Genomic DNA, 26750 nt, shown 5'->3' with positions numbered 1-26750 from the left:
TTCTTACGATAGCCTTCCGCTGGGTACGCTAGTGCTCGTAGCGCTCCCGTATTTTGAGGCTTACAGATACCGGAGCCCAAACCAAGCGTCGCGGGTACAGGTTTCCCGTGTTTCGAGTACCGGAAAACGTTGAGTGTGTATTTTCCCCCTCTGAAAAACAGCCCATCTCCGAAAGGCGTTTGAAATCGGACACCGCTGGCGTTGAGGCCGTCACGTTTGTGCGGAGGGATACGTTGTTGCGTCTGACAATGTGGACGGAGGTGGTGAAGATGTCTACGAGAAGAATGAAATCATCTCAGTTGTAACAACAAAAAAGGAAGACGTGAGATTAGTTACTATAATAGATTTGTTTGCACACAGACTTGTTACAGAGAGGCAAACACGTGGGCGCTGTGTGGAAAAAACAGGCTTCCCGGGACAAAAGGAAGACATCTACTGTGCTCCAATGCGTTTCATGCACTGAGGTCGAAATACTCTTGAAGTTTTATGTTTTTCTCCTTGCGAGTCTCCGCTTTTCTTTTTACTCTTGGATACCAGACACACGGGGAGGAGAGGTAAAAAAAAACACACTCTGTACACTTCGTGTTTCGGGGGAAGTTGCACGAATTCGACGGCTTTCATTGACGCGTATTTTGACGCCTGCAAATTGTCGAAAAGTTTTCGGGAATGTGTGGTTAAAGCGGGGGGATGTAAGTTTTTGTCTGGTTTGAGGTGGCGAGCCAAGTGTGTGATGGTCTCCGCATCGACCACAGAGAGAAGGAAATTACTCCTTTGTTCTGCAAAAAGAGCCCGTTAACGTTAAATGTTCGAGCTGCCCGACGAGCCTCGGTTTGTTTTTTTTGTTTTTTCCACCGTGTGCCTTAGCCGCTTTAGCTCCGAGCCACCGAGGGAAAATATAAAATCTTTACGTTGTCCAGCATTTTGGCTGAACTTTGTGATGCGTACCGACGTGTGTTTTCCAAACAGGCCGGGAAAAACTTTCCATAAAATCCCTTTGGTAGCCCTTTAAACATTCCTTTATGGAAGTGTCTGGCCACCAGCTAGACTTATTTTATTGCACATTTGGCAGGAAATTCCTCATGCTCCCACCCCCACCGTCTCTTCCACTCTGCTCCCTCATAATGCACGATTGGACCCTAATAACATGCGAAAGAAAGAGCTTTAGTATCTGTTGCATGAAGTTTGGAGCCTCGCTCCTGTTCTGGGCGGTCAGGGCCGTGGTACTTGTTTTACACACTGATTAGACGTGTAGTTTGTTGGTCTTGTGGACGATGTCACCGCGGATCAGAATAAGCCGTGAGTGGGTTTAGCTGACAGTAAAAAAAAAAAAAAAAAAAAAAAAAAAAAAAAAGAAAGAAAGGAAAAAAAGAGAGGGGGGGGGGGGAAGGTTGGTCCCTGGATATGGCCTAGCGGATCTGATCAAATAATGTGCAGCCTGCATCCTGTGGTGCACATGTTCTCTGGCATTGTTGTAAAACTATTCCTATTAACGTGTTTATGGCGTGAGGCCCCAACATCCGTTACTTTCATGCAGTGTTTGAATCAACAGTAGAACATGCTCATTGTGTTCTTGTAGTAATAGCATTGTTATAAACATGTTATAGCCTTCCCCCCTTTATTTTTATTTTTTTGTTTTTTAACAGCAGGCTGGATTGGACACAACCTCAAATGCTTGTTTCTTGGCTAAGTAACAGGGACCTAATTTGGCCTATCATTGTGTTTGAAAGCCAAAAACTCGGGAAGCTATCTAAACCCAACTCGTTAGGGTTTATTATAAAGTTTAAGTGGTGATTTGTTTTCGGTTTGGCTCAGTGTTTTGTGATAACTGGAAGTGCAGTGTCCTTTTGTGGAGAGTGACCTGCCTTCTCTGCCTTGTGTGGGTGACAAAGACCCCCAATGTGCTTTCTTCAAATATTGATCCAGCACTAGCTGAAGATGCCATTTTGTTAACATTAAGCCCCTCCATGTGCTCTGCTCCATTTAACTCTGTGCTAAAGTTATTTTTTTTAGCAGCGTGTGTGTGTGTGTGTGTGCATGGCAGATTTTCCTTTTGTAGGGCGTCTTATTCTAAAAGTTTGGGATGGCAATGACAGCCATATTTCTAGCCTATTTACACTTGGGGCAGTGTTTTGTGTATGCTCACTTCCTTTCCTCGTCCCAAGGTTAAATTAGTCTCACTTGTTCTGCCTTCTCTGTACTGGGACAGCAGTGTTTGGCTACCTTTGAAATAACTTTTCTCGTGTATGCAGACAAAGGATTTAGTTAGACTTTTTATTTCTTAAGAAAACTCCAAATTTGCCCCGTGTTTACATCACACACTTGCATTTCTCCAGGATGTGCATCTTTCTTGTTTTTGTTTTGTTTGTTTTGTTTGGGTTTTTTTTTTTGTTATTATTTATAACATCTGTTTATGCTAGTGCTGAATTGGAAAAGAGGCTGTAAAAGTACACCACCTGTTGGTGTCCAAGTGCTTCTGTTCTTCCAGTTGCTTCCCTTACCCCCAGTTTCCCTGTGAGGCGTAGAGAAACACCGCTCGGCATCAGAGAGCGGCCCTCAGGCTTGCGTTGGAATGCAAAACACTGGGTAAATCCAGTCTTCGTGCTCACTGTGTCATTTGACAAGGTCCTTTCTGAGTTGACATATGGTAATTTGGTAATGACGTGTTTGCATACAGTCATTAGCTCTGCTTTTCACCCCTATTTCCTTGGGCTAACAATAGTCCCAATTATGTCTGTAATTGTAAATTCTTTTATGTAGCAATGATCGACATATGGCTGTGTTATTTGCCAGGGTTGCGTAAAATGAAAGACTTTTTTTTTTTTTTTTTAAAGTCATTACTTAGAAGTGATTTGACTGAAGGCAGAGTATTCATCACTTCATGGCGGTGTCTCCTCCACTGCCTGGATGGGAAGGCAATGTCTGAGGGGAAATTTGCATTTTTAAGTAGACCTGCCTATGGTGTGTAGTGGTCAGTAGGTTTGTGTTGTCCTTTTTGCTGTAGCTAGCCCATGTTTCATTGAGTTATTTCCCAAATATGCAACATTTAAATAAGACCTGCATATAATTTTCATATTTGGGGAACTTTTTGAATTTAAAAAAAAAAAAGGTCATGAGAAAATTACTTTTAGCCAAATTGCTGACATACTGCACCCCTGCACTGGTGTCTAATGAGACAGAAAAAACCCGCCAATAAAAAAGCGTAAGCGAAGGGGGTGTGAGCTAGACAAAGTAGGATAGTTTAACTCATCCTTTGCCATCATCTCTGTTTAAGAGGAACATGTAACTTCTTTTTGTGTTTGCTAGCGCCATTAAAATCCTGTATCTGCAAATTTCTCTCGTAGGGTTTATTAGAAACTGAAGGGTATGAACGAACAGCAGCAAAGAATGGCTGCAGTGGAAACTGACAAGGAACTCAGCGACCTCCTGGATTTCAGCGCGGTAAGAGAGCGGGCTCTGGGTGGCAGTGGTAGGTGGGTGGCTATGGGAGGAGGAGAGTGCGATACAGGTCTGGGCATAGGCGGAGGTCAGAGGGATGTGGGATAAAGACCAAGGGGGGGAAAAAAAAGCTTAACGTTACAAATAGAAATGTTAAAATCTCTGTATAACGGCCTCTCTGTCAGATCAAGATATTTCATTCTTGGCATCAGAGTAGTGCAGGTAAAAGTCATGCTGTACTCCAGGTGATGGGTGAGAATAAAGTCACACTTTAGGCTACCCAATTACTGAGGTGATGCAGAGATATAGGTTACGAGGAAGTTGATCGTCCTGCCGTCAAACAGAATCCACTTTAAAATGTAAATATTGAGTCAGGAGCAGCTACAGGAAACGGTACAAATAATCTCACTGCTGTTTGTGTTGTGAGGAGGTTCTTAGGGGGAAATATTGTGATAGAAGACCGTGGCTGAGCAGACAGCTTCCACCTTTCTTATTGTCACATTTTTAGTCTTTAAGATGACATTTTCACAAAGATGCTGTGAGAGCTATGCTCCAGACATTATCTACAAAGTGGATAGAGGAATTCTGTTGAGCTTTATTTACCCGCGTTTCAGTTTATTGTGAAGCTTTTTTTCAGCTGACATAAACATCATGGAGCCCCGGTGGAGCTGTGTTAGATTTTTCTTTTCTCCTCAATAACCCAAATAGCTGGCGAGGCTAAGTTGCAAGCCCTGGATAATTATTATATGCAAAGAATAATCGGTAATTCCAAACTCCGACTCTCAGTGAGCTGTCGTTAGCAGACGTAATGTCCTATGAGATTTTTTTCTTTTTTCTTTTTTTCCCCCAAAGTTGAATTGATGTTGTTTTGCTACGGCAGAGAACAACAGAAATGTATTTTGTGTGCATATGTTATTAGTAAAGCACCATTATAATGCTGTTTGTTGCAGTTAGCTGCTTTGTTTGTGCTAGAGTTCAAAGAAACTTAGCCTATGTTCTGAGCAGGGCTTTGTCGCAGGTTTCATTGTTAGTCACTTGGGTTTGTTAGGAAAGCCCAGATTGATCAGCTGCCAATTTGTATCAGCAGATGTTTTGTTTAAATATGACATTGATAATTGGGTGAGAAACTGTTGAACGTTACACAAACGAATTTCCTCCTCTTTGTTTATTTGTTGTCTGCTCATAGGAAAGCAAGTGAGATTGGCCGTGTCATAAAGAAAACTAAATGTGTATTAGGCAGTTAAACGTAATGGAAGAAAAGATGGTCTTTTAATCAGAATCTTTGGCTATGTCATACATTTAAAAAGGAAAAAAAATCACGTGCGGCAATGGAAGATTGTGTTATTCTGTCCTAGTTACAGGCATGTTTGGTTTGTACAGCAGACTTTGGCCGTGTCACTGAAAGATGGTCCTGTGGTAAAACCCAGAGTGGCTTGCTGACATTATTAACACACGTCAGTTACGTCATTATAGTTTCATTTCAAAGGGCAGTATTTTGTATTGTTTGGGGTCTAACTTAATTAGACTGTTTTATGCGTTGTTTGCCATAGAATAAAACTTCACTTATGTTTAAAATCAATATTTATAACTTGATAGATTTTTAGGTTTTTCTGTTGATGCTGAAAGTTATAGATGGTTAAATCGAGTTTTTTGTTTTGTTTTTTAAAATCCCCTTTATATCTCACTTTAGACTCATCCAAATCTGAAATGCCTGTAAGGTGGAGGGGGTGGGGAGGGGTACTCACAACTGAACGATGTGTTTGTGTGTGTGATGTGATGTTAGCCATTAGTGAAAATAGGATGTGTGAAGTGTGCCATCATTTTCCTTGTTACTTATGGTATCTCACTGCTTTTGTCTTGTAGATGTTCGCGCCTCCAGTAGCCAATGGGAAAAACAGAACGATGACACTCGCCAGCTCTCAGTTTGGTGGATCAGGTAAGCTTTTCGGCTTGATCTCACTGCATTTTTCTTAAACTGTATTAGTTTTGATTCGTGCACCGTTCTTAATCTTACCACTCGTTTTTTTTAATTGACATTACGGTGGCTGAATGTGGGATTTGACACGGCAACATTAAGCAAATTTGCTGTTAAATCGGTGCTCTTTAACGGTATTATAAATGTAAAACTGGAGTAACGGGAAAAAGAGTTTTTCTTTGTAATTTACAGATGACATAATGGAGCACACACATTAAAGGTCAACCCTCTGAGGTGACGAAAATTTCTAACCTAACCTTTGTGGTATTTATCGTGCAGACAGTTTCAGTTTTATTTACCGATGTTTTGAGATCTTTTCCACTTCCTTCGTATAGGTAAATTTTATTTGTGGTGCATGCTGCTCTACAGAATTTCATTTGAGACTGTAGCTATATTTTCAGAACTGACGTCCCCCCCCCCCCTCTCTCTAATCCACAGACTGAATAGTTTTCATTGGATCAGCCTTCTGCCAAAGAAAAATGTATAGCAAAGTGTTTGTGGTTATATCTGTTTACATGTATTACACTGAGTAATGTAATGGAAGCAGTCCCAGGAAAAAAAAAAGATGCTCACTGAAACCCTGCAGCCTGTTCTATGTCTGTTTATCCATTTTCGTATTTGTTTCAGTTTTAAAGGTGAAACTATCCGCAATTAAACCACTCAAGCACCTGAAGGCTTTGAGTAAGCTTTTTTTCTCTTCCTGAAGGTTATTAGTAAGTCATGTTACTTTCATTCCTCTGTCACCCTGCCAACCTGGTGTGTGAAATCGAGTCACACTCCCCAGTGTTCCCCAGAGTGAGAACTTGGCCACTGAGGAACAAAGGCAAAGAAGGGGGCTTATGGACTTGAAACGACTCCCCCACCCTGAAGTGTAAAACACTCCTCCCCCAACACAGCACAGGGCTCTTACCCCCACTGATCTGCAGGAAATGGCTTGAATCTGAGACAATGTCCCTCACCCCCAGCTTGCAGCCTCTTAAACTGGCCCAGCATGCAGAGAGTGGCCAGAGTGGGAGAGAGAGCTTGTTGAATAGAGGGATCAGCCTGTGGAAGGCAGGATTCTGTTTGTTTCTATTACAGCAGGCAATTACTAAGCAGTGAGGAGTTAATTCCTCACCCCTCCCCACGTCCCAAAGTGTGACCCTCGGTCATTGAAACCCATTTTAATGTGATACTTAAAGCTGCCACCTTTAACATTTTGGAGATCGGCAGGTACCCTCTAATGGCACTAGAAAGCCAAAAAGCTAATGTGCAAATTCCAGCCTAAGAGGTTCTCGTAGATCTGTGTCGTGTTATAACACGCACAGTGCACCGACTACAACGCGACTATACGAGGAAACATGTTATTAAAACTACAGCATTAAATGAATGTGCGTTATTTGTAGGTGGAATGGGTACATGTGGCGTTTAGTTGTCTCTTTTTGTTTTGTTTTTGAAGCTTAGCCACTGTAAGGGAAACAGTACTGCATGGCTGTGGGCCAGGAAACCGACTTATTTTCTAAATGATGTCCATTAAACCACAACGCCTATCTATGACGTCACCTCGGCGGCTTGTCTATTCAGGGATCCAGCAGCGCGGGAACGGCCGCAAGTAGCCCAGTGGCCCACCAGACCACCTCTATTCATCAGCACAAAAGTGCTCAGAGGGGTGCTAATTGCATTAGGCGTCCTCCCTTCCTCAGTGGCCTGTGTGTGTGTGTGGGTGGCTGGGTGTGGGTGTGTCGAGGAGAGTAGAGTGGATGTTAGAGGAAAGAGGAGAGGATTGGCAAGAAGTGTGGGATGTTTAAGAAGTAGGGGAGGCAGAGTGTGACGGTGTGGTGGGAGCTGGCCAAGCCCACAAGCCTTCAGGCAGGCGTCCCCTCTGTCACCTCTGCAGCTGCTGGCAACGTCTCCAACCCCCTTCACACACACACACAAACACAAATACAGGGGACGTGACAAGCTCGCTTTCCTCAGATCACAACAAACAATTGTCACATGTAGCCTCTCTAGGCGGCTAACTGGCTAGCTTTGCATTTACCTTTTGCACCTCAACTTGTCCGCCTGCACACAGCTGCAGGACTGTCGCGTACTGTAGTTTTCTGTACTTTACTTTGTCGCAGCAGGAAAATCGAAGCCCTCAGAAAGGGGAAATCTCAAAGGCGAGTGGCTTCCTCCTTCAGCTAAATTAAATGTTTTCAGAGCTCGCAGCTCTTAGAAAGTTTGTGGCTCAGTGAATAAATATTTTTCTGGGCTCTGCTTGTGAGTCAGTATTTGCCTTGCTATGTTGAGTACATTTGCACTGGTCATGCCAAAATCTAGATGGACGTGATAGAAATCCAGAGAACCTGTCGTTTTCATGCTAAACCTTCGACTTATTAATGATAATCCAGACTAATTGTGTGTTTAGTGGTAGTATTATTTGCTTACTGAAAGAAATTGAAGTAAGTAAGTGCAAGTTTAAATAATTTTGATGGCTTATTTTTTCAAAAGTAAAGTAGTAATGGTCACATTGCCTTTCTAGACTGAAAATGGTTGAAGTTTGATTAGAGATTAGATGCATTAATTGGCATGAGCTTCATTTCTTAAGTACTCTGTTGCTGTCCTTGTGTAACGTTGGAAGGCCTTGTCAGTGTAAACGCTGAGAGGAGACGCCAATGTAAGGGTTTAGTCAGAACTGTTTTCATCGTCATTTTCTTTCAATTAGAAATTTTATTTGTTTTTAAAAAGGTGAATAATTAAATAATATATTACTGATGTACTTCAGTGGGACTTTTTGTCATTATTAGTGATTACAAATACCACTATAGAAACACTGAAAAGTATTCTTCTGGCAAAATGATAAAATGCAGCACAAACAAACGGCGTGCTGTCAAAGAACGTAAGGAAATGTGTGAGCACTGCTACCCAGTAGCATTATCATGACTACGTGATGTCATGATGATCAATTACAGCAACAGCTGATAACAGTTGATAGCTACTATGTTCACTGTTTGTTTTTGTGCTGGACGTAAAAATATTTATGGCAGCATGTGGAGCAGCACAATAGCACCTATAATGTAATACACGGTTTATTCTAATTCTAATTTAGTACCACTGAAATTTTGTTTGACATGAAACGTGACAGGAGATTAACAACAATAGGAAGATCTCTCTTCTGGCGTTGCTGGGCTCTCCTAGGCGTCAGTGTCACCTCGGCAGCTCTCCACCTTTGTTTAATTGCCTCCGAGTTAATTACTCCACTAAGTGTGAAACAACGTTGTCAGACTTCTCCTGCACAGCCGTGCTTTCGCTTCATCCTCTGCACCCCCGTTGTCCAAATGGAGGCTTCACAGGCGGATGAGTGGGGTATTGAAAATAGCTGCGAAGATGAAGTTACTCTCTCAACTCTGTGCAGAGTGCAGGTTATTGTCGACAGCGGCGATGCGTAAATGTGTGTCACCAGTTACTTTTCTGTATTTGTGAAAATACTCATGGTCTAACAGCAGTTTTGGATGACGCTAGAGTGTCTTGAAGTGGAAAAGAGAAGTTTGAATGAAAATTTGCAAGGCTAAAAGCAGACATTGTTGAGTCCTCTCATCTAGACTAGATTTTTGTCTCACTAATTTGGTACTACTTCTGCTGGCATGGAGCTTTGGCTTAAGTGTCTCCATTCAAAGTCTGTCATCTTTATTTAGCGGTGAGCTCATTGCTGACGTCCTGTGCCATCGGACATGGTTGACGGTGGAGCTGCGCTTTAGTAGTGCCATGGCCTTTCGGCACAGCCGATCTTTTCGGATGCCCTCTCCTAGCGGCTCGCCTGATTCTCCATGCCACTGGCATCGGCTCCATAGATCACGGCTGTCGCAGCGTGTGTAGGTGCTTGCACCGCTCTGTTAGTCTCATCACTCATTCTCGCTCGTCAGCCGGGCTGCTGATCTCACCCAGACCCCTCTCACTCTTGTCTCTCTCTCTCTCTCCCCCCCCCCCCCCCTCGTCCCCTTGCTTTCTCCTTCTACTCGCTCGCTCTCTTTTGCTTTCTCACACACATTTTTTTAATTAGGCAAAAAAAAAAATCAAAGACGAAATATGAATATTCATAAGGAAACCGCATTAATATGCACAATTATGCAAATCAGCATGCAATTAAGCCTTGTGTCTCCAGAGAGCCTGGATAGCATTAGTGCATAAGACAGGGAGAAGGGGATGATGGGGGTATTTTGGAGTTTTCTGCTCCACCAGTCTTTTGGCTGTGTTTTCTTTGTGCTCCGCATCGGCTTTTTCTTTACCTAAAAAATAGCATTTCAATTTTTGGCACCACACATTGTTTGTCAAATTGACTGGGTGGAATTTAAATGTGGTTTAGATGACATGTTACTCTCTCAACAATTGGATTACATTAGAATGCTAATGGTAAACGTCCTGTTATTTAGTGAGCATAAAAAACAGCATGTATCCTACGTGTATCTTTGGAAAACGTTTAACATAACAGAGAATTTGCTTTGATCAGTGTGAATTCTTTGGCTTCCTTATGAAATGCCGATTGTGGCCACTTATAGTCATAGTCAAAACCGTTCATGTCTGTAATAATGCACATTAAAGTGGTTTAAGGTTCTTCCCTTGGACTGCTCACTTCTTCTAGTATCTAGTTTGTTTGGACTAATGCCGTTCCTCCCTACCTTTCATTGTGTGTCTCTGCAGCAATAGACGAGCGTAGCGGCTCTGGGTCTTGGGGCTCCGCGGAACAGAACAGCCCCTCGTTCAGCCAAGGACGGGTAAGCTCCAAATGCATACACTCGGCCTCTTCAGTCGCTCATGACTTTAAGTTTGCAAAGCTTTAACACCAGATGCCACGACACTGTCACTCACTCACATTCAGTTAACCGCTGCGCCATAGATGAAAACACAAACGTCCTATCCCCCAACCACAACTACAGCTTAGTACTTTTCTCATCTGTGTGCCATATGCAATTTGAAGCTGTAGTTTTACGTTCTACCTAATAACTTTGGCCCAGGATCCTGCATTGGCAAGCTCTCTGGTAGCCCAAACCTCTGTCGAAGCCCACCGGTAATTGCAAGCTTCACATCTACCATAACTGTCTTGGCACAACTCTGTGTAAATACAAGGAACAGGGGGGTGAAATGGATGCAGCAAGCTTTGATTACCACAAGTTGATAATTAAGAAAGTTGGTTTGATTCCCTCGAGCTGATGCAGATTTGTTTGGCATGGATCCTGTTAGACAGAAAAGCAGAGGGAGGGTAAGCGCTAAGCCACGCAGGGGTGCTAAAAAGATGTAGCTGGCCATGTAAGCGTGTTAGTCTATATGCCTGAGGTTAGTGTCTGCCATCCTTGGCCTTTTATGGTTAGTCGTCTTATGTGTGCCATTGTTCCCACAGGGTTATGGAGAAGGATCCCACTACAGTGAGCACGAAGCCTTGTCCTCTCCATTCATCAGTTCAGGGATTGCTGGTATGTTCTGCTTCCTTTAAGTAAACTTTGATACATGTGACTTTTATCTGTTTAAGTTTTAGCACTTGAGTCGTATCAGTTTACAAAATATAAAAACGTCATCCTTGGTACCAGATGAATGTTGCCTTGTCAAACGCCAGCTTTAAGAAACTGATGGAGACCGATTGGACAGTCGTGCATATATTTATGACCATAGAGCTGTCTTCTGGATGGCAGAATGTGTATGTATATGCATATGTTTATATCTGTGTGTGAGTGCGTGTGTGTGTGTGCTCATTCGTTGAGTGTTGGGGATGTTGGGGTATTGAAGCAGAAACCTTCCCTAGGGTTTTGTCTGGCGGGCGGCTTTATGCAGCTGAGCGTACTGAGGGGAAAAAAAGGGAGGGCATCTCTGGACTTTTTGTACTTTAGAAAAACCTACTTTTCATTTGTATTAGCACAGTCCATTGCGTCTTAATCTGCGTATACAGCTCAGGGTTTCACTTGAATTAATGTTTAAATGTCCATCATGTTCACCTCACAGGTAAAAATGAGAGACCACCGTATTCTTCGTTTGGAAACCAGGTATGTTTAACCGCGAGGATACATGTGTGACCTAATTTCATGTAGTTTGCCTGTGTGTAAGACGCCCCGTATTTTCAGTTCTCTTTTCATGTCGGGCACTTTGAATTGACAACGGTCTTGGTTTCTTAGAAAAGAAACCATGCTTTCCCACGCTTCTGTGTGGCTTATTAGTAAATCTTATCTCTCTGTCCTCCCCTAGCCTGGTTTTCTTCCTAGCGACATTGCGATGCCCAGCCCAGATGCCATGTCACCCTCTGGTCTGAAGTCTGGCTCTCAGTTTTATCCTTCATATCCTAACAACCCCAGGAGAAGGCCGCCTGAAGGAGCCATAGGTACGTCATGGGGCATGCAGTGTGGCTACTAAGTACTTATTTTTTGTATGTGTGTCGTTCAGGATTAATTCATTTGCTGATTATTTATTGACCATTTAACTGCGTTATGTTCGGTAGCTCCAAAAATGGTGAAAACTGTCCGTTACAATGACCCGTAGCCCAAAGTGACGTTTAAAATGTGTCGTCAGATCATTGGGACCAAAACGGTTTTCTCTTTGTCGTTCTGTTGAACATAAATCTAAATACAAAGCTACAGTGTATGCACACGAATGCACTTTGGCATTTCATTCAAACTGATGCGCGTACAGAGCGGCAAGCACTTGCTGCATCTTGTGTTTTTTTTTTTTTTTTTTGTTTTTTTAATTATTTTTATTTTCTGGTCTAGCTTTAAAAATACAAACATGCTAACATGACATGTACCCTCACTTAGTCCGTATTTGTGTTCCTGCCTCTTAAACATTTTCTGTATGTCTCTGCTGCCTGTATGTAGAAACCCAGCCAAAGAAGATTCGGAAACCCCCTGGCCTGCCGTCCTCGGTAAGAGCTTATTTCTGCTCGTCTACACCGCTCGCAGCCAGTCCCTTCTCTCGCCGTCTCTCTCTCTCTCTCTCTCTCTCTGCACACACACACTGCTGTCCTCGCTCTGCTTGAACAGTTCTGTGACAGACAGGGGTAAAGACCCTCTGCTCAGTCAGACTCTTAGCGAGCTGACAGTTAGGCAACTCAGGCCCCAGTAAACATCATCACTGTGGTTGTCTGTATAGTCAAGTGGTTTCAAGTGGTTTTCTGGGTTGATTGTCATGTAGTCAAGTAATTTTGCAGGCTTTTAGGTGCTTTGTTGATGTCTACATACCTTTTTCTGTAGCCTAGATTGAATGATACACTTTGATAGAACACGTGGTTCGCGGTTTGCTGACGCACAAATTGCACAAGGTTTGGGTCTCAAGTCTTGTTTTCTGATGTAGTTCAAGGTTTCATTGGTTTTATCGAGCTCAAAGTCAAACAAATATCCGTAAAATATTGTGAATTTGTCTTTTTTTTTGCACCTTTTATAGTGTGCAAACAGGTAGATGTATAGCTAATTATGTAATTATAATAATTCTGTCCAAAGTTTGAATTCTTTACATGACAGTGTCTATGTTTTAGTTCCTCAATGCTGGGCTACTTGTAACGTTTGAGCCTGGGAAAACAAAACAAAAAGGATGAAGTTGTGTTTACATTTCTTGTTTGAACATATTTAAAACTGAGAAATTGTTGCTCGAAGGTAAAGAAGTGTCTCGCAGGGCCCAGACTGTACTGTCACATTATAAGAGTTGGCAGCTGCTGATGCAGCTGATGTGAGGATGATGGCAGCCAACCATAGCTGGAGATACTAGTCATTGTTACATGTTTGAATATACAGTCAGTGAATGCTGACAAAGAATTTTCTCAGCATGTGCTGCTGTTACTCAGACTAGGAATCTTTTTCATTATGTGTCTTGTGCAGTGATTGCAGGTTATTTAAACTCAGAAACCTGGTCGTGTGTGGCTTGCCTGTGTTGCTGTTGACTCTGTCTTGATGTCTAAGCTGCTGGTGGATCATCAATATAAAATGTTGCCACTGCACAAGCGTCTTCTGACTTCGAAGATGAACATATCCTATGCTATGAACACAAGCAGAAGAAAAGATTAAAATCAATTTCTCAAACATTTTTAGCCATCTTTGCCCTATTTTGTTTGTTTTTAAAATAATCTTATTGTATGTTGCGTAGATTTTTATTCAGGCGTTCACTCAGACCAAGGCTGATAGCGTTACACGCATAAAGAAGGCACATTCAAAGGCTTGCATGTCTGACAGGGTCCATACAAGACGTCTTGAAGTGTAGTCTGACAGGAAATTCAGGGAGACTTGAACAGAGCTGCGTTTTGACTCTTAAGTTGACTTACAGTCTGTGCATTGATTAGATTGGTGTTTATCAGATTGACTCTGAGTGTAACTATGGGAACAGATCAAAGTTGAACTCGGCGAACTCTGTGCTTAGCCAGATTTTTTTTGATTTCTTGTTTGTTTATGAAATTTGCGTCTGCTGCCATCTCCCACCTGTGGGTGTTGTCGCATTGAAGTGGCTGCCGAAACCTCTACGTGCAGACAGGCTTCGCCAAAGCGACTACATCACAGAGATGGAGTGTCAACGCTCTGTCTGGTCGAGGCCCTCTCTCTCTCTCTTCCCACTCTCTCACTGTCTGAACCTCAGTCAGTCCCCGCAGCGTGAACGATGGCTGCGTGGTTTTAGTGCGAATGATGAGACTTCTGTGTGTGAACCCCCCTCCCCCACCTCACCCAGCCCTCTGCCTACGCCTCACCACATGATGGCCTGGGTGGGCCTCCCCCTGTGAGTGACCCAGTTGTGAGGCGCAGTGCTTGTGAGGCCTCTTAGCCCCGTGTCTGAGCCCAGATTAATGATAGCTGGTGATGATCCTGTGGTCTTTCCTTCTTCCCACACTCCTCTCTTGCCGCTGTTTTATTTATTTATTTGTTTGTTTTTAAACCACCTCATCAGCATATTCTACTTTTCTTTATCCACTTGAGTTTCAGAAATCGTTTTGCTTTGTAAACGCCATATCTCAATTGCCCTCGAGCTAGCTGACTTCAGTTTCCCAGCGTTACCTGCGCACAAGATCCTCTAACCGTGCAAATCGTACGCCTCTTTTCATGTGCAACAAACAAAAAACATGGAGGAGCCTCTCTTCTGCCCCCTAGTTGTCCAGTATACTAACCACAAACCCCTGTGGTTGAATAAAGCGCTCTGAGGTTAGTTTGATGTTAATCTTCATCTACTCCCCACCCCTTGCCACAAGCCGCTTTTTTTTTTTTTTATATATATCTGTGTGTGTGTGTGTGTGTGTGTGTTTTTTGTTTTTGCTTTTTTTTTCTCTCTCTCCTCCTGGTGTAGAGACCTTTACACGGTCATAACCTGAATTACATTAAACCCCTATTAGTTGAGGATTTTACCCTAGCAATCCCTTTCTTCCTGAGAATACAATTATCCAGCAGCACTAGTCATTGTGTAGTCCTGTGTTCCCATCTAGAGCGGCAGGATTCACTCGACATTGTTCCCCGTGAAAGAACAACTCAAAGCCTATTGTTAAATGAAGCCATCTCCATCATGTTTTCCCCTGAATTAACCGTGATCATTTTAAATCCCCTGTTTCCTTCACACTCCCCTGGCCATATCAAGCTTTGTTTAAGTCATTTAGATTACCTTCTCCTGTCCCCCTCAACACCCCTTATCTCTCTACCCATTTCATAAATCATCAGGGCCTTCATTTTTTCCCCCCTCAGTCCTCCCCCTTGCCCCTTAACCACCCCCTACCCACTGCAATCTCTCCCTCTTTCTCTCTCCCTCTCTCTCTGTCTTGCTGACTGGATCCCAGCCCCCATCTCTCTCCCTCTCTTCTCTCCCTCTCCTCAGCCCAGCTGCCTGTGGAGTTGGATGTGGTCCAGGAACAGGCAGATGGCTCTGTAATTAGAAGTGCATCTCTCCATTCCCTTTCCACTTCTCCCTGTTAAATCAAATTACAGAAAAAATCCCTTCTCTGGATTAGCATTCTTTGCAGCATAGCCTCCATTCTCTTTCTCTCTCCCTCTGTCTGCATGTAGTACAGAGGAGGAGAGGAAAAGGAGGACTCAGTGGTGGCTGATAGTCTGGAAACTGAAGGCGTCTCATGTCCGTCTTCTGTTGCTGTGTTCGGAGGCCTAGCATCAGTGGTCATTTGCAATATTTAGGAACAATGTGCAGTTGAATTCTTTAAGGTGCAAGTATTTAAAATGTCTACAATATTAACCAGAGCTGTTCTTTGTCATTTTCAATCCTCTGACGCTCTAGTGCGAGTTTGAGGACATAGCTTTTGGATTGTGCATGGATGGGTGTGTTGGCTCACTGAATGCATGGTATGTGTGCGAGCTGATACCGAGTGTGTTATAGGGAGGGGCTGCAGGCCAGGCAGTGCGATGTCACTGGGGTCCTAGGAGCTAGAGAGGAAGTGCTCACTGTGCACTGGGATCTAAGCCGTCGCTGTGCCCAGCATGCCATGGCCACTGTGTTCTCCTCCACGGGCGAGGAGCCGGCCTTCCTCCTCCACCGTTGGCAGACTCCCTCTTGCCATCTTGTGGTCACTTGGCGCTAGTGTAATTAAATGGTTATCCATAGCAAAGACGAGATGGATCAATGCCACAGTACTTCATCTTTCGTGATGGCTCAGGATTCATAGTAAACCGCTAACACACATGAACGCTGGTGTGTATTGTAGTGTTGTATAACCGTAGTCCAACTGTTTGTCACGTCTCTTTGTTTAGGTGTATGCTTCCACATCTGGTGACGAGTATACCAGAGAAAATGGGGGATATCCTGGTGCTAAGCCTGGAGTCTACCCTACCTCTTTTTACTTGCAAGGTAACCTTTCATAAAATATTACTATTGCCCTGTAATCTTCTTTGAACTGTTTTCATATTAATTCCAAACATTTTTTTTCTTAGATGACCCCTGGTCATCTTCTGGCTACTCTGCCATGCTGGGTAATTCCCCTCACATTGGACAACCAGGCTCCTTTTCTGCAATCAATCCACAGGACAGGATGGTGAGTAGAAATGGCCTCAATCCCATGCTGATGGTTGATGTTGTGGTAACATCCACATAACAACATGTAACAACAGTATAAGTCATCGTGGTTTATTTTAAACGTGCTGTTAATTGTTTGGGTACGGCATGTTGAACATCCATTCTCAAGGCGCCAAGTACACGATGCAGATTGGGTTATTTTTTTTCTGTGAACGGCTTTTGTGCTTTATGACGCTACCTGTATCCCAGAAACATCACCCCTGCCTCTGTCCCCACAGAACTATCCTCTGCACAGCAGCGAGGTCAACGGCTTCCACTCGGCCCCGACCACCTACAACCACACGCCCACCATCAACGGAGAAGGCATAATGGGTAAAGAACCTTTGAAAAGAGCGCGTCGCAAACTTCTCCGTCACTGGTTCGACGGCTACGTGGTCAGACTGAGTTGTTTTTTCAGATTAACAAGTCATCTGACTCGCATTTATTTTATCTCTGCAGCCAACCGAGGCACCACAGCTGGCAGTTCAGGAGATGAAATTGGAAAGGCTCTTGCCTCAGTGAGTTCTTTTCTCTCTGTTTGTTGCTTTAAATTAGTGCTGGGCAATAAAACACTTTAAATAATTTTCCCGAGAGTTTTATATCCTCTAACGAAGTGAAAATCAGCAGTGATGGTAAATTCTGTTGGAGACATGAGTGGAAATTCAGCTCGGGGAGTGTCTGAAAATGGCAAAAATGTTAGTTAGATGGTGTAGGATTATTTTGGATATAAAGAGTTTTATCCTAAACAGATTGATTGTTTAAAAAAAAAAAAAATATCCTGAAGGGGGAGTGAAAAACCAAAACAGCTGTTTTTTGGCTTCAAGTGGCATAGTTAAATTTTTATAAACCCTTCTTGAATCAGTTGTTTTGCTGTTCTGCTTACAATAACCTGGGTCCTTAAGCATTTCCAAGGTCATGACAATAAGAAATATCTAACCATTAGATATTTAATGTTATTTATTTTTGTTTACTTTTATTTTTTAGAAGAAGGTTTAGACATTAAAAGATGTATGGACATGTTTACCTATGAGTATTTTTACCTTTTGAACCCAGGAGATTGAATTTGAAGTTTTTATCTGCTCATACTTTCAGATTTACCCATCGGACCACAACAGTAATAATTTCTCCTCAGCTCCATCTACTCCTGGATCTCCTCAGGCCATCGCAGGTACATTCTCTCATACGGTGTTAGTACTTCAAAAAACTCACAATAAAAGATAATCTAATTAAAATGACAGATGTTTAAGTTTATCCTTTTTTGAAATATGTGGAAAATTTGTATCAGTTCCGCATTGTGCTGATGAACCTCAAGGCTGTGTAGATTTAGCAAATCAAAAGGTTGGTAAACTGAGTTAAGGTGGTTTTATCTCTGCCGTGCAACCACAGATTTGGTTAATGAATCAGCGTGAACTGGACAGTACCTTAATGAGTACAGTTCATTTCACTTGTTCAGTCTGACCCGATTGCATTTTTGTCATCGAAGAATGAGTGTGTTGAACTTGAGTGAATGTTTTCTTGTGCGTTTTTAATGTTATTCAGCAGAAAAACGTGTCTGCAGTGCCACCTGGTGAAAAGTTGAGAAATGCTACTTAACCGACACCCAATATTTCTCCCTGCAGGACCTCAGTCTCAGTGGCAAAGACCAACCACACCCAACTATGAAGGGCCACCACATGCACTGGTATGCCAAAATATTTCTCTGCTTCATCAATCGTAATTAAAAACCTAACGTTGCCGGTATGGGTGTGTTCTTCTAGCCTTTGTATGCCGTTACTTGTTTTAATAGTTGATGTCCCACCTTCATCTTGACAGCTTAGCACATCTTTCATGTATTTATACAGCAGAGTAAAATGGAGGATCGCTTGGAAGAGGCCATCCACGTGCTCCGTAGCCACGCTGTGGGCCAGGGCCCCGGCTTAGAGGGCGCCCACTCTGACATGCACAGCCTGCTGTCTTCAGTACACAACGGGGGCCTCGGAGGCCTCTCTCCGGCTTTCCCCAATGCAAGTCTTGCCCTCAGCAACAGACATCCCGCAATGGTGAGTCACCTGCTCTGTTCAACATGTTTTCTTTTGTTTTTAAGAGAGGTGTGGGCTCGTGATGCTGCTTTTAAACACAAAGCAGACAAAAGTCCTCGTCTAAGCATTGGCGCGGTCTACGTTTTCATTCATAGAGATTCAAATTGGGTACGCTCCTGAAGAGGCTTGTCAGTGTCGAGGTTTAAACGAACATGCTCCGGTTTTTAAAACATGTTAGAAAACTGAGACGTGGGAAATGATTTACAATTAGGGGAAAGTTTGTTGTGTGTTTAATTTTATGATGCACAACAAATTGTCCTTTTGAACAGATAAATATTTTCTATTTTCCAAGAAAGGATTTGGATTAAATGGGGGGGAAAAATCAGTCAGAAAAATTAGTCTGGGTTTTATCTCCACCAGAAACAAAAAACCATCACAGTGGTGATGCTTTGTGCCATCTGCTGGCCAAACGGTGTACAGCAAGAGTTCATTTTATATACTTTGTCTCCGAGTTATGTCAAACCAGTTCCAAAAAATATTAGCAAATAAGTTTGTTTTTTATTATTAATGTCAAAAAGTATTCAGTTATTTTCAATATATGTCATGTCAGTTTTGGGTTGTGTTTTTTTTTTTTTTTTTTTTTTTTTTTTTTTTTTTCCCTGGATTTCGGTTGGGGGGGGGCTTTGTAGTCTGTGTATCAGCTTTGCTCGATCTGTCCTCGTGAGTCTATCGTGACCGTTCTCCACCTTTACCAGCAGGGTGGGAAACATGAGGAGCCCACAGGTCTTCCTCCCAGCAGCACTCTCCTTCACGGTCATCACGCATCTGGACCCACACCAGCAGTAAGCCAGCCAGAAGGCTTTACCAGTAAGTTTGATTAATGATTATTAATTATAAAAATGTCTATTTTACATGTACACAGATTTCTTTTGGACTTCATCAGCTTCCCCGGTGCTGTATGCACTCCTGAAACTGAAAATATTAAAGCTTCGCGCACTGTGTTTGTCCGTAGGTCTCCCGGGTGGTTTGGCTCGTTCCTCACACTCCTCCAGCAGCTCAGATATCAAAAGAGAAGACAAGGAGGACGATGAAAATTCATCTGTTGCAGACAAGTCAGAGGAGGAAAAGAAAGACACCAAAGCGGCACGCAGTCGAACAAGGTAAGGTCCTTGCACGTTTAGTCTTTTCACCTCAAACTTTAAAAACTTTGAGCCTGATTTTTACAGAATTAAACTATTACTTTGTCAAACAAAGGTGAGGATCGTTTTGTCACTAAAAGAATATAAAGGGAGTCAGCTGTCACTTTTATACAAGTTTAATTCATCTCAGGCATTTCTTCTTTCCTGTGTTTCCCAGTGATTGCCTAGGCTCTGTTAGGTTTTTAACGATGTCAAACTCCCCCCTCTCCCTTCATGTCACATTTTCAGAAAGGAGGCGTTGACCCTCCAGATGCTCTCTGGCCTTTCAGACCAGAAAGATGAGTAAGTTTCTCCAATAGAGAATCAATTTCTAATGCTTTGTGGGCTCTTGCCAGGCACCACTGAGCAAACAAATGCCGCTGGAGCTGATGTCTAAACGATCTCTGCTCGACAGAGTCGTCACAGTATTTCTCATTCTGAACTTTGCTACTCATTAGTCACCATTTCTGCACAGTTACCACCTGGAAGTTTTGAAATTTGAACCCAAAATGCTTTTTAGACTACAAACAAATGCAAGGATGAAACAATAGACATTTATCCCAAGTCCAGCATCACAGTAATGAACAACGCTGCACAAAATCCTAAGAAGTTCGGGGTTGTAAAGGTGAAGGCTAAAGCTGCTTACCATGCTTAGCTTCTTACAAGACATAGATTTTAAATCTGCTAACACTTCACACACAGCAGATAATGTTTTTCTAATTGAACTTGTGTGGGATAAGCATTTTAATTAAATGATCATATGAACTGCTTCTTCAGCAGTGTTGGGAATTGTTTCTTTTAAAATGAACTTTTGTATTATGAGGTTAGAGCCCTTTACTAAGGTGCATTTGCAGGATCAAAAAGAAAAAAGGCCTTGTGATTCTTTGCACCTGTTGGTTATGTTGTCCAGAGGCCGTTAGTCTGTACACAGTTTGCATTTTGCATTTGTTTGTTTTTTGCCCCTTTTTTTCCCTCCACAAATTCAAAGTGATGCAAATAATTCCACAATGTAAATAGTGTTCTTCCTCATTCACATATAAACTGCTGGCTTATAATGCAACTCAAGTGTTGCATTACAAGACACATGTTGCCCCCAGCACTTTTCTTCAGTAATGTTTTCCCAGCACTTTAACAAGTCTGCTTAACCCTCTGGAGGCAGGCGTTGCCGATTTGCAACAGTTAAAAACTAACAACCCGATTACCCCACATACATATTTTATGAGTTTTTTTTACTCAGAAGTACCACTGCAGGACTTGGATGTGCATTAGCAACAGAAAGTTTAATTTGAGCCTGAGAGGGTTAAAACTGTGAACTGGTAGAATGAGCACTTTTGTTTTGTAGTTTCATCCTTTCATTTTTGCTTGAAACCAGTCAGGAAGACGATGAGGACCTTCCCCCCGAGGTGAAGATGGAGCGCGAGAGGGAACGACGAGTGGCTAACAATGCCCGTGAGCGCCTTAGGGTACGGGACATCAACGAGGCATTTAAGGAGCTTGGGAGGATGTGCCAGCTGCACCTCAGCCACGACAAACCTCAGACCAAACTTCTCATCCTTCACCAAGCTGTTAATGTCATCCTCAATTTAGAACAACAAGTCAGAGGTCAGTTTGCATGTACTCTTATGGATGAAAATCCCAGCTTTGTGGACCTCTGTCGAGGACTAAGAAGGCTCATTTCTGTGTTCATCTTTCTCAGAGCGTAACCTAAACCCAAAGGCAGCGTGTTTAAAACGCCGCGAGGAAGAGAAGGTGTCTGGGGTGGTGGGTGAAGCACCCATGCAGCTCTCAGGAGGCCATCCTAGCATGGGTGGAGATGGCCACAATCCAGTTGGCCACATGTAACACCAGGTAGGCCCAAAAGACTCGTGTTAGAATTTAACCTACTTGCAAGTATACAATACCCGCAGTCATATTCTATCATTTGTGTGTTTTGCAGGAATGTCGTTGCATTATGTCATTGTGCTCCTTCCTTTTTCCAGATCTGGTGGTGTTTTTCTGGCTGTCAGAGGATGTGGCCTTAACAGATTTCTTCCACCCGTTATTCTCAAGTGTGTATGTGTGTGTGTGTGTGTGTGTGTGTGTGTGTGTGTGTGTGTGTGTGAGAGAGCGTGTGTATGTGGACATGTCTGTGTATTGTCCGTTCAAATTTCAAGATGCACACTCGTACACACATGCATACTGCCAAAACTGACACAGCCTGTTTGTCGCACTCCCAACCATGACTACAAGCTCAAATGTGAAGAACTGCCTTTTTTCTTTTCTTTTCTTTTTTTTTTAATTACATGTAAACTTTTTTTCTTTTCTTTTTTTCCTGGTTTCCACATGATGATGATGATGATGGAACACAGGAGTACTATTTTTATTTTTTTGTCCTGCCACACATTGGGGCTTCACACACTGCCGAGAGGTGCTCTGGTGGGAGTGGGGGGGAGAAGAGAGAGAGAGACCTAAACAAATGATTTGAATCAAGGATTTGTGCCTAATTGTTACATGTTTTCTATTTGACATTTAAGCAAATTGCTTTACATGTGAGGAACATTTATTGTGAGGGATTGCTTATGTGTATGAGCAATTATTTTTAATGTATGTCATTCCCAGCGTGATGGTACAGTCTTACATATGTTATGTAACCAAGCCCATAGTTGAAGTTGAACTGTCAAAATTATTTTCTGTGTGTGTGTGTGTGTGTGTGTGTGTGTGTGTGTGTGTGTGTGTGTGTGTGTGTGTGTGTGTGGAGGTTGGGGAAAAGGTCACAAGGCAAAGGTCACAGTTTTGACAGTTGAAACGCAGCTTGAAGCATGAAAGACGGAACTCTGACTTAGAGACAGTCTCTGGCCGGAGCCCGGTCACATCACACGAGGCATCTGGAGACTTGGAATTGAAGACTTCTCCCTTGAAGACGATAATCTATCCAAGTGGGAGAATCTGTCAACAAAACAAAACTGTTCTTCCTGTTTGTTGACCACAAATTCAAGTGTTACTCCAGTAGTTGCTTGTTATCGATCCAGGTTTTTGTACCGCTTTATGTACTAAAGCATCCACAGACGAAAGCACAGTCATGTAGTTTTAGGCTGGACTTTGAGTGTTGACCTGTTTCACGTTTCAGTCCCTGTGAAAGTCTGTATGAAAGCCATTTGAATTACTCGCTGAGTGAACAGCGCCCTTTAGTGCTGTATCTTTGAAGTGGTTTTGATGGTGCCAACAGACTTAACGGCTCGAATATTTCCCCTTAATTGAAGTTCAGCAAAAGGAGAAAAACAAAAATTACAAAAAAAAAAAATTTAAAAAGAAAATCTGGGTTTCTACAACGGAGGGATCTCATCAGTCCACGGGCGTTAAAGCAGACGAGCTTCTGTGTAACCGAAGCTTTGTTTCCTAAATGAGCATTCCCACTGAACTGCAGCCCTTCACCTTTCTCCTGAGTAAGTGTGTTTTCACGTTTCTTACCGAGAGAAGTGTGATGTGTAAATTCACTTCATACATTATTCTGTTTCATTTTTCAAAATTAAATATATATAAAAATATATATTTTTTGTTAGTCTATACATTGTAGATTTTTTACATAAATGGCAATATTAGTTTGAAGTTTAGAGTGTATTGTAGATGAGCTGTATAAGGGGATATTTGACATTTAATTCAAAATTGAACTGGGATGGCGGTGGAAAAGGGTTGACGGGATGACAAATGGAAAATGTTAAAAGCGTTTGGTGTGTCCTTTTATTCCAGTTTTAGTTGTGAAGCGTCTCATCAGCTACCCAAGAGAATTCTTTCTGTCCATTTGGGAGCGCGTGGGCAGAATCGGTGCCACGGACCTGCTGAGGCATTCTGACCCCAGCAGGGGGCGCTGGAGAAAAATGGGGGAGGGGATTTTTGTCTCTAACAGTAATTATGCAACTGGTTTTTGAATGTAGCTACCATACAAATGTGGATCGCCTTCATTTTCAAAGTTGTGTTCCTGGGTTTTGTCAGTACCGTGTAATAGTTTTCACTTCACTCTTCTTTGTTTCTGATGTCTGTCCTCAATCGAGCGGCGCTTGGCGTGCAGCTCGCTGTTCAACTTCCTGCTCGTTTATTTTGGAGGCAGATGCCCGTGTTTGGGTGTAAGGTTAAGGGCAATATGGAGAACAAAAACAGTGTTATTGTGATGTTATTCCCATGTCATGTCATGTTGTGAATGGCTTCTTTTTACCAACATGTAATCACAAATGGGAGGTGGAGCATTTTGTGTGTTTAATTTCTACAAAAAGAGATGAAGAAAAAGACCTATACAAATCAATAGTGTGGCCTTTTCATTCTCAAGACTTAAGATGTCATGATGGGAGAGTGATGCCTTATCAGTGCCTGAACTTGTATTTTATTTTATTTTTTTCATTTAAGACAGTTTTTATTTTGTGAACCATATCATTTCATTTATCATGGAGATTAAAGAGGTACTTGTTCATTCCCCCACCCTCCCTTCTCCTAATGCTTTTTTCAGTTTTCAGGAAGAAGTTTAAATGGTATAAAGAGATTTTTCTTTCAGTGTATCTAGTTAAAATAAATAAATGTTACATAGATCTTGTTTAGTTTTTATTCCTCTTTTTTTCCCCTGAAATATTCAACTGGATTGTCCAATCTGCTGTGTTAGTGAAGGTCACGGGTCCAGGTCCTGAGTTTTCTGTCTGTCCTGTATTGCTAAAGCGTGGCAGGGTTCAAGAGGTGCTGCTTCTGACTCTGCTTGTCTGCCTTTGATGCACAGAAACCTGTTTCGGTATGTGCTGCATGGTGTCGGCGTGGACAGTTTATTTTCAGGTGTAAAGACTTTCTGCATTGTGGCGTCCAAGCCCTTCGCTGCAGTGACTTTCAGTATGTGTCGTCACTAGTGACAATTTTAAACCCCAACCTTTCACTCTTCCAGCTCTTTGATGGTGTTGATGGAGACTCTTGGGACATCCTTGATCACTTAAGTCAAAAAGTTGTGTTTTGAAGTTTTGTCTATTGTCACATGATCAATCTGTGTACTGGATACTGCGATGGCAATTCCAAGAGAAGAATCGGATTAGATGTAAATTAGTATTCCCTGGGCTGGACTTCTGTGGCGGGGGGAGCTTTTTCTTTCTTGTTTGAAGTCTTGATATAGACACAGTTTGAAATCTGACAAACAGCCACCCCAGTCACTGCAGGAGCTTGTAAATGTTTCAGCTGATGGGCTTGGACTTGTTTTGTTCACACGAGAGCATAATTAAAAACTTTCTTTCGACAGTTTTGTCACATCTTTGTTGAAATAAAAGGGGGTTGGACCATTGAGTGTTAACGACATTCACAGGCACAGAGCTTGACATCTTGGAGCAAGGACACTGTTGACTGCTGGTCCTCAGAGCGCCTGACTCAGCCTGTCTCTCTCTTACATATATATATTTACATATATAAATATATATAGTTGAGAACTGTCCTGTAAATAACAGTAATGTAGCAATAAATGTGCCATTTTAATAACAGATTATACCTTTTCCAATGTCTGGCTTTTGAATATTGTATACATTTGAAAAAAAAAAAAAGGAAACCATTGTAATAAAGGGTTAAATTAATTTGTCCATATTTTCTATTGCCAATATTCGGACAGGGTAAAAACTCACTCGAGCGCCATCAGAATGCAACAAAGGCGCCACGTTAAAGAGCAGATGTGAGCCGTTACTGGAGCTCTGAAGCCAACATGTTTAAACAGCCCTCTTTTGTAAACGCAGGTCTTTAAAATGGTGGCCTGAAACGACCCTGCACTGCTGCACGCAACCGCGGATGTGGTAGTTATTTTTAAACAGGCAGAAGAAGAGACAGCCCGGGGTCCTTCGCGACAAGAGCAACTACGAGAAGGTCACAATGGTTCAGAAAATATTAAATAAAATCATCGGAGCCAAGTACATAGGTATTGCGAGGACGTGGTAAGTTAAGAGGTGGAGCGGGTTTACGGGGGGTTGGTCCTGCTTTTTTTTTTCTTTTTCCTTTGTGTGTCCTGCGTCACCCCTTTTAGCCTAGCTGGCTAGCTGTTTGTTACCATAGAGATGCTTTTTTTTTTTTTTTTTTTTTTTTTTTTTTTTTTTTTAATGGCGAACTAAATGGCTGAGTGTTACAGCTGGGTTGGTTTACAGCTCAGTTAGTGATATGGGAGTCAAGGTTTATGTCTGTTATGCTATGATACATCCAGATCCTCCCAGTAAGAACAGAACCGCTCATACTGGCCTGATGGAAAATAGTGTACATGAGAATTATTATTATTATTATATTTTGTTATTTTTGCATCAAATGTAAGGATTTCCCAGTTTTTCATACTCTTAATTAAACCGGAATGTTTACAGTTACTGCTCGTTAACCATTTACAACATTAATATTATCCAGTTTGGATAACTAATAACAGGAAATCCTCACTCATTGTTTAGTAAAACTAGAGTCAAACTGATGTTTGTGTACCTGTATTAGAGGTAAAAGACTGATTATAGGCCATTAAGAGATTGTGTTTTCCAAAATATTGTTAGAAATGGTGTAACACAAGGTTTGGCCAGCAGGGCGGCGCCGCCTCCGTTGTTTCCAGCGTGCTTAGAGCTGCCTGCAGCACCTGCAGCAGAATGGCATTAGTAAGCTGCCAGCCCCCATCATTTTGCCTATTTGATATAATCTTAGTATATTGTATTTTTATTCATATATAAAACTTGGGAATGTTTTACTCCCTAACAAACTGTATCGCTCCAAATCATTAACACCTCTTTTTTTCTGTTAGTAAATCATTCCCTTTTATTCAGACAGGAGTTCCTCTTTCTTTGTCAGTGTGTGAGGTAGTCAGACTCGAACATCATGGAAGGTGGTAGAGAAGCAGACTCAGCAGACATTTCGAGTTTCCAGAGGTGAGCAATTTATTTATAGTGAACTCCATCCTACGTGAAACTTAACAAAACTTCCCCCCAAAGTAACCCAATTAACAAAACTCAAAAGTACATGACTAAAAATGACAAAAAAAACTCCTCACACTTCTAATTAGCACCTTTACACAACTAAACGGCTCTATTTAGGGAAAAAAAAGATTCAGCAAATCCCTTCAGACCTTGAAACAAACAAAAGGAAGCATTTCTATGGTAAAAGCAACCCCTCCTTTTGGTTCAACCTGCTGATGTCATGAGTGGCATCATCAGCACTTTAAAATAAGGAAATGCT

At 42.2% G+C, this 26750-nt stretch overlaps 1 protein-coding gene across 3 annotated transcripts; it reads left to right on the top strand.

Annotated features, from left to right (window-relative positions):
* On the top strand, positions 1 to 25110 carry tcf3b (transcription factor 3b). 3 transcript variants are annotated; one of them, XM_080879022.1, is made up of 21 exons: positions 1 to 554; positions 3342 to 3438; positions 5299 to 5371; positions 10070 to 10143; positions 10767 to 10839; positions 11363 to 11403; positions 11603 to 11735; positions 12226 to 12272; positions 16072 to 16168; positions 16252 to 16352; positions 16612 to 16705; positions 16832 to 16890; positions 17465 to 17540; positions 17992 to 18053; positions 18214 to 18411; positions 19149 to 19257; positions 19403 to 19550; positions 19818 to 19871; positions 20941 to 21170; positions 21265 to 21416; positions 21548 to 25110. In XM_080879022.1, the coding sequence occupies exons 2-20, from the start codon at positions 3364 to 3366 to the stop codon at positions 21408 to 21410; spliced, it is 1890 nt and encodes a 629-aa protein (XP_080735148.1). In that variant the 5' UTR covers positions 1 to 554; positions 3342 to 3363; the 3' UTR covers positions 21411 to 21416; positions 21548 to 25110. The 3 variants fall into 3 exon arrangements, with proteins under 3 accessions (XP_080735148.1, XP_080735147.1, XP_080735149.1); XM_080879021.1 differs by having other exon boundaries at positions 19146 to 19257; XM_080879023.1 differs by lacking the exon at positions 3342 to 3438 and having other exon boundaries at positions 19146 to 19257.
* The last annotated feature ends 1640 nt before the right edge of the window (positions 25111 to 26750 follow it).

This window comes from Rhamphochromis sp. 'chilingali', assembly GCF_963969265.1.
Source record: "Rhamphochromis sp. 'chilingali' genome assembly, chromosome: 3".
In the NCBI taxonomy this organism is placed as follows: domain Eukaryota; kingdom Metazoa; phylum Chordata; class Actinopteri; order Cichliformes; family Cichlidae; genus Rhamphochromis; species Rhamphochromis sp. 'chilingali'.
This window is presented reverse-complemented; position numbering and strand designations above follow the sequence as displayed.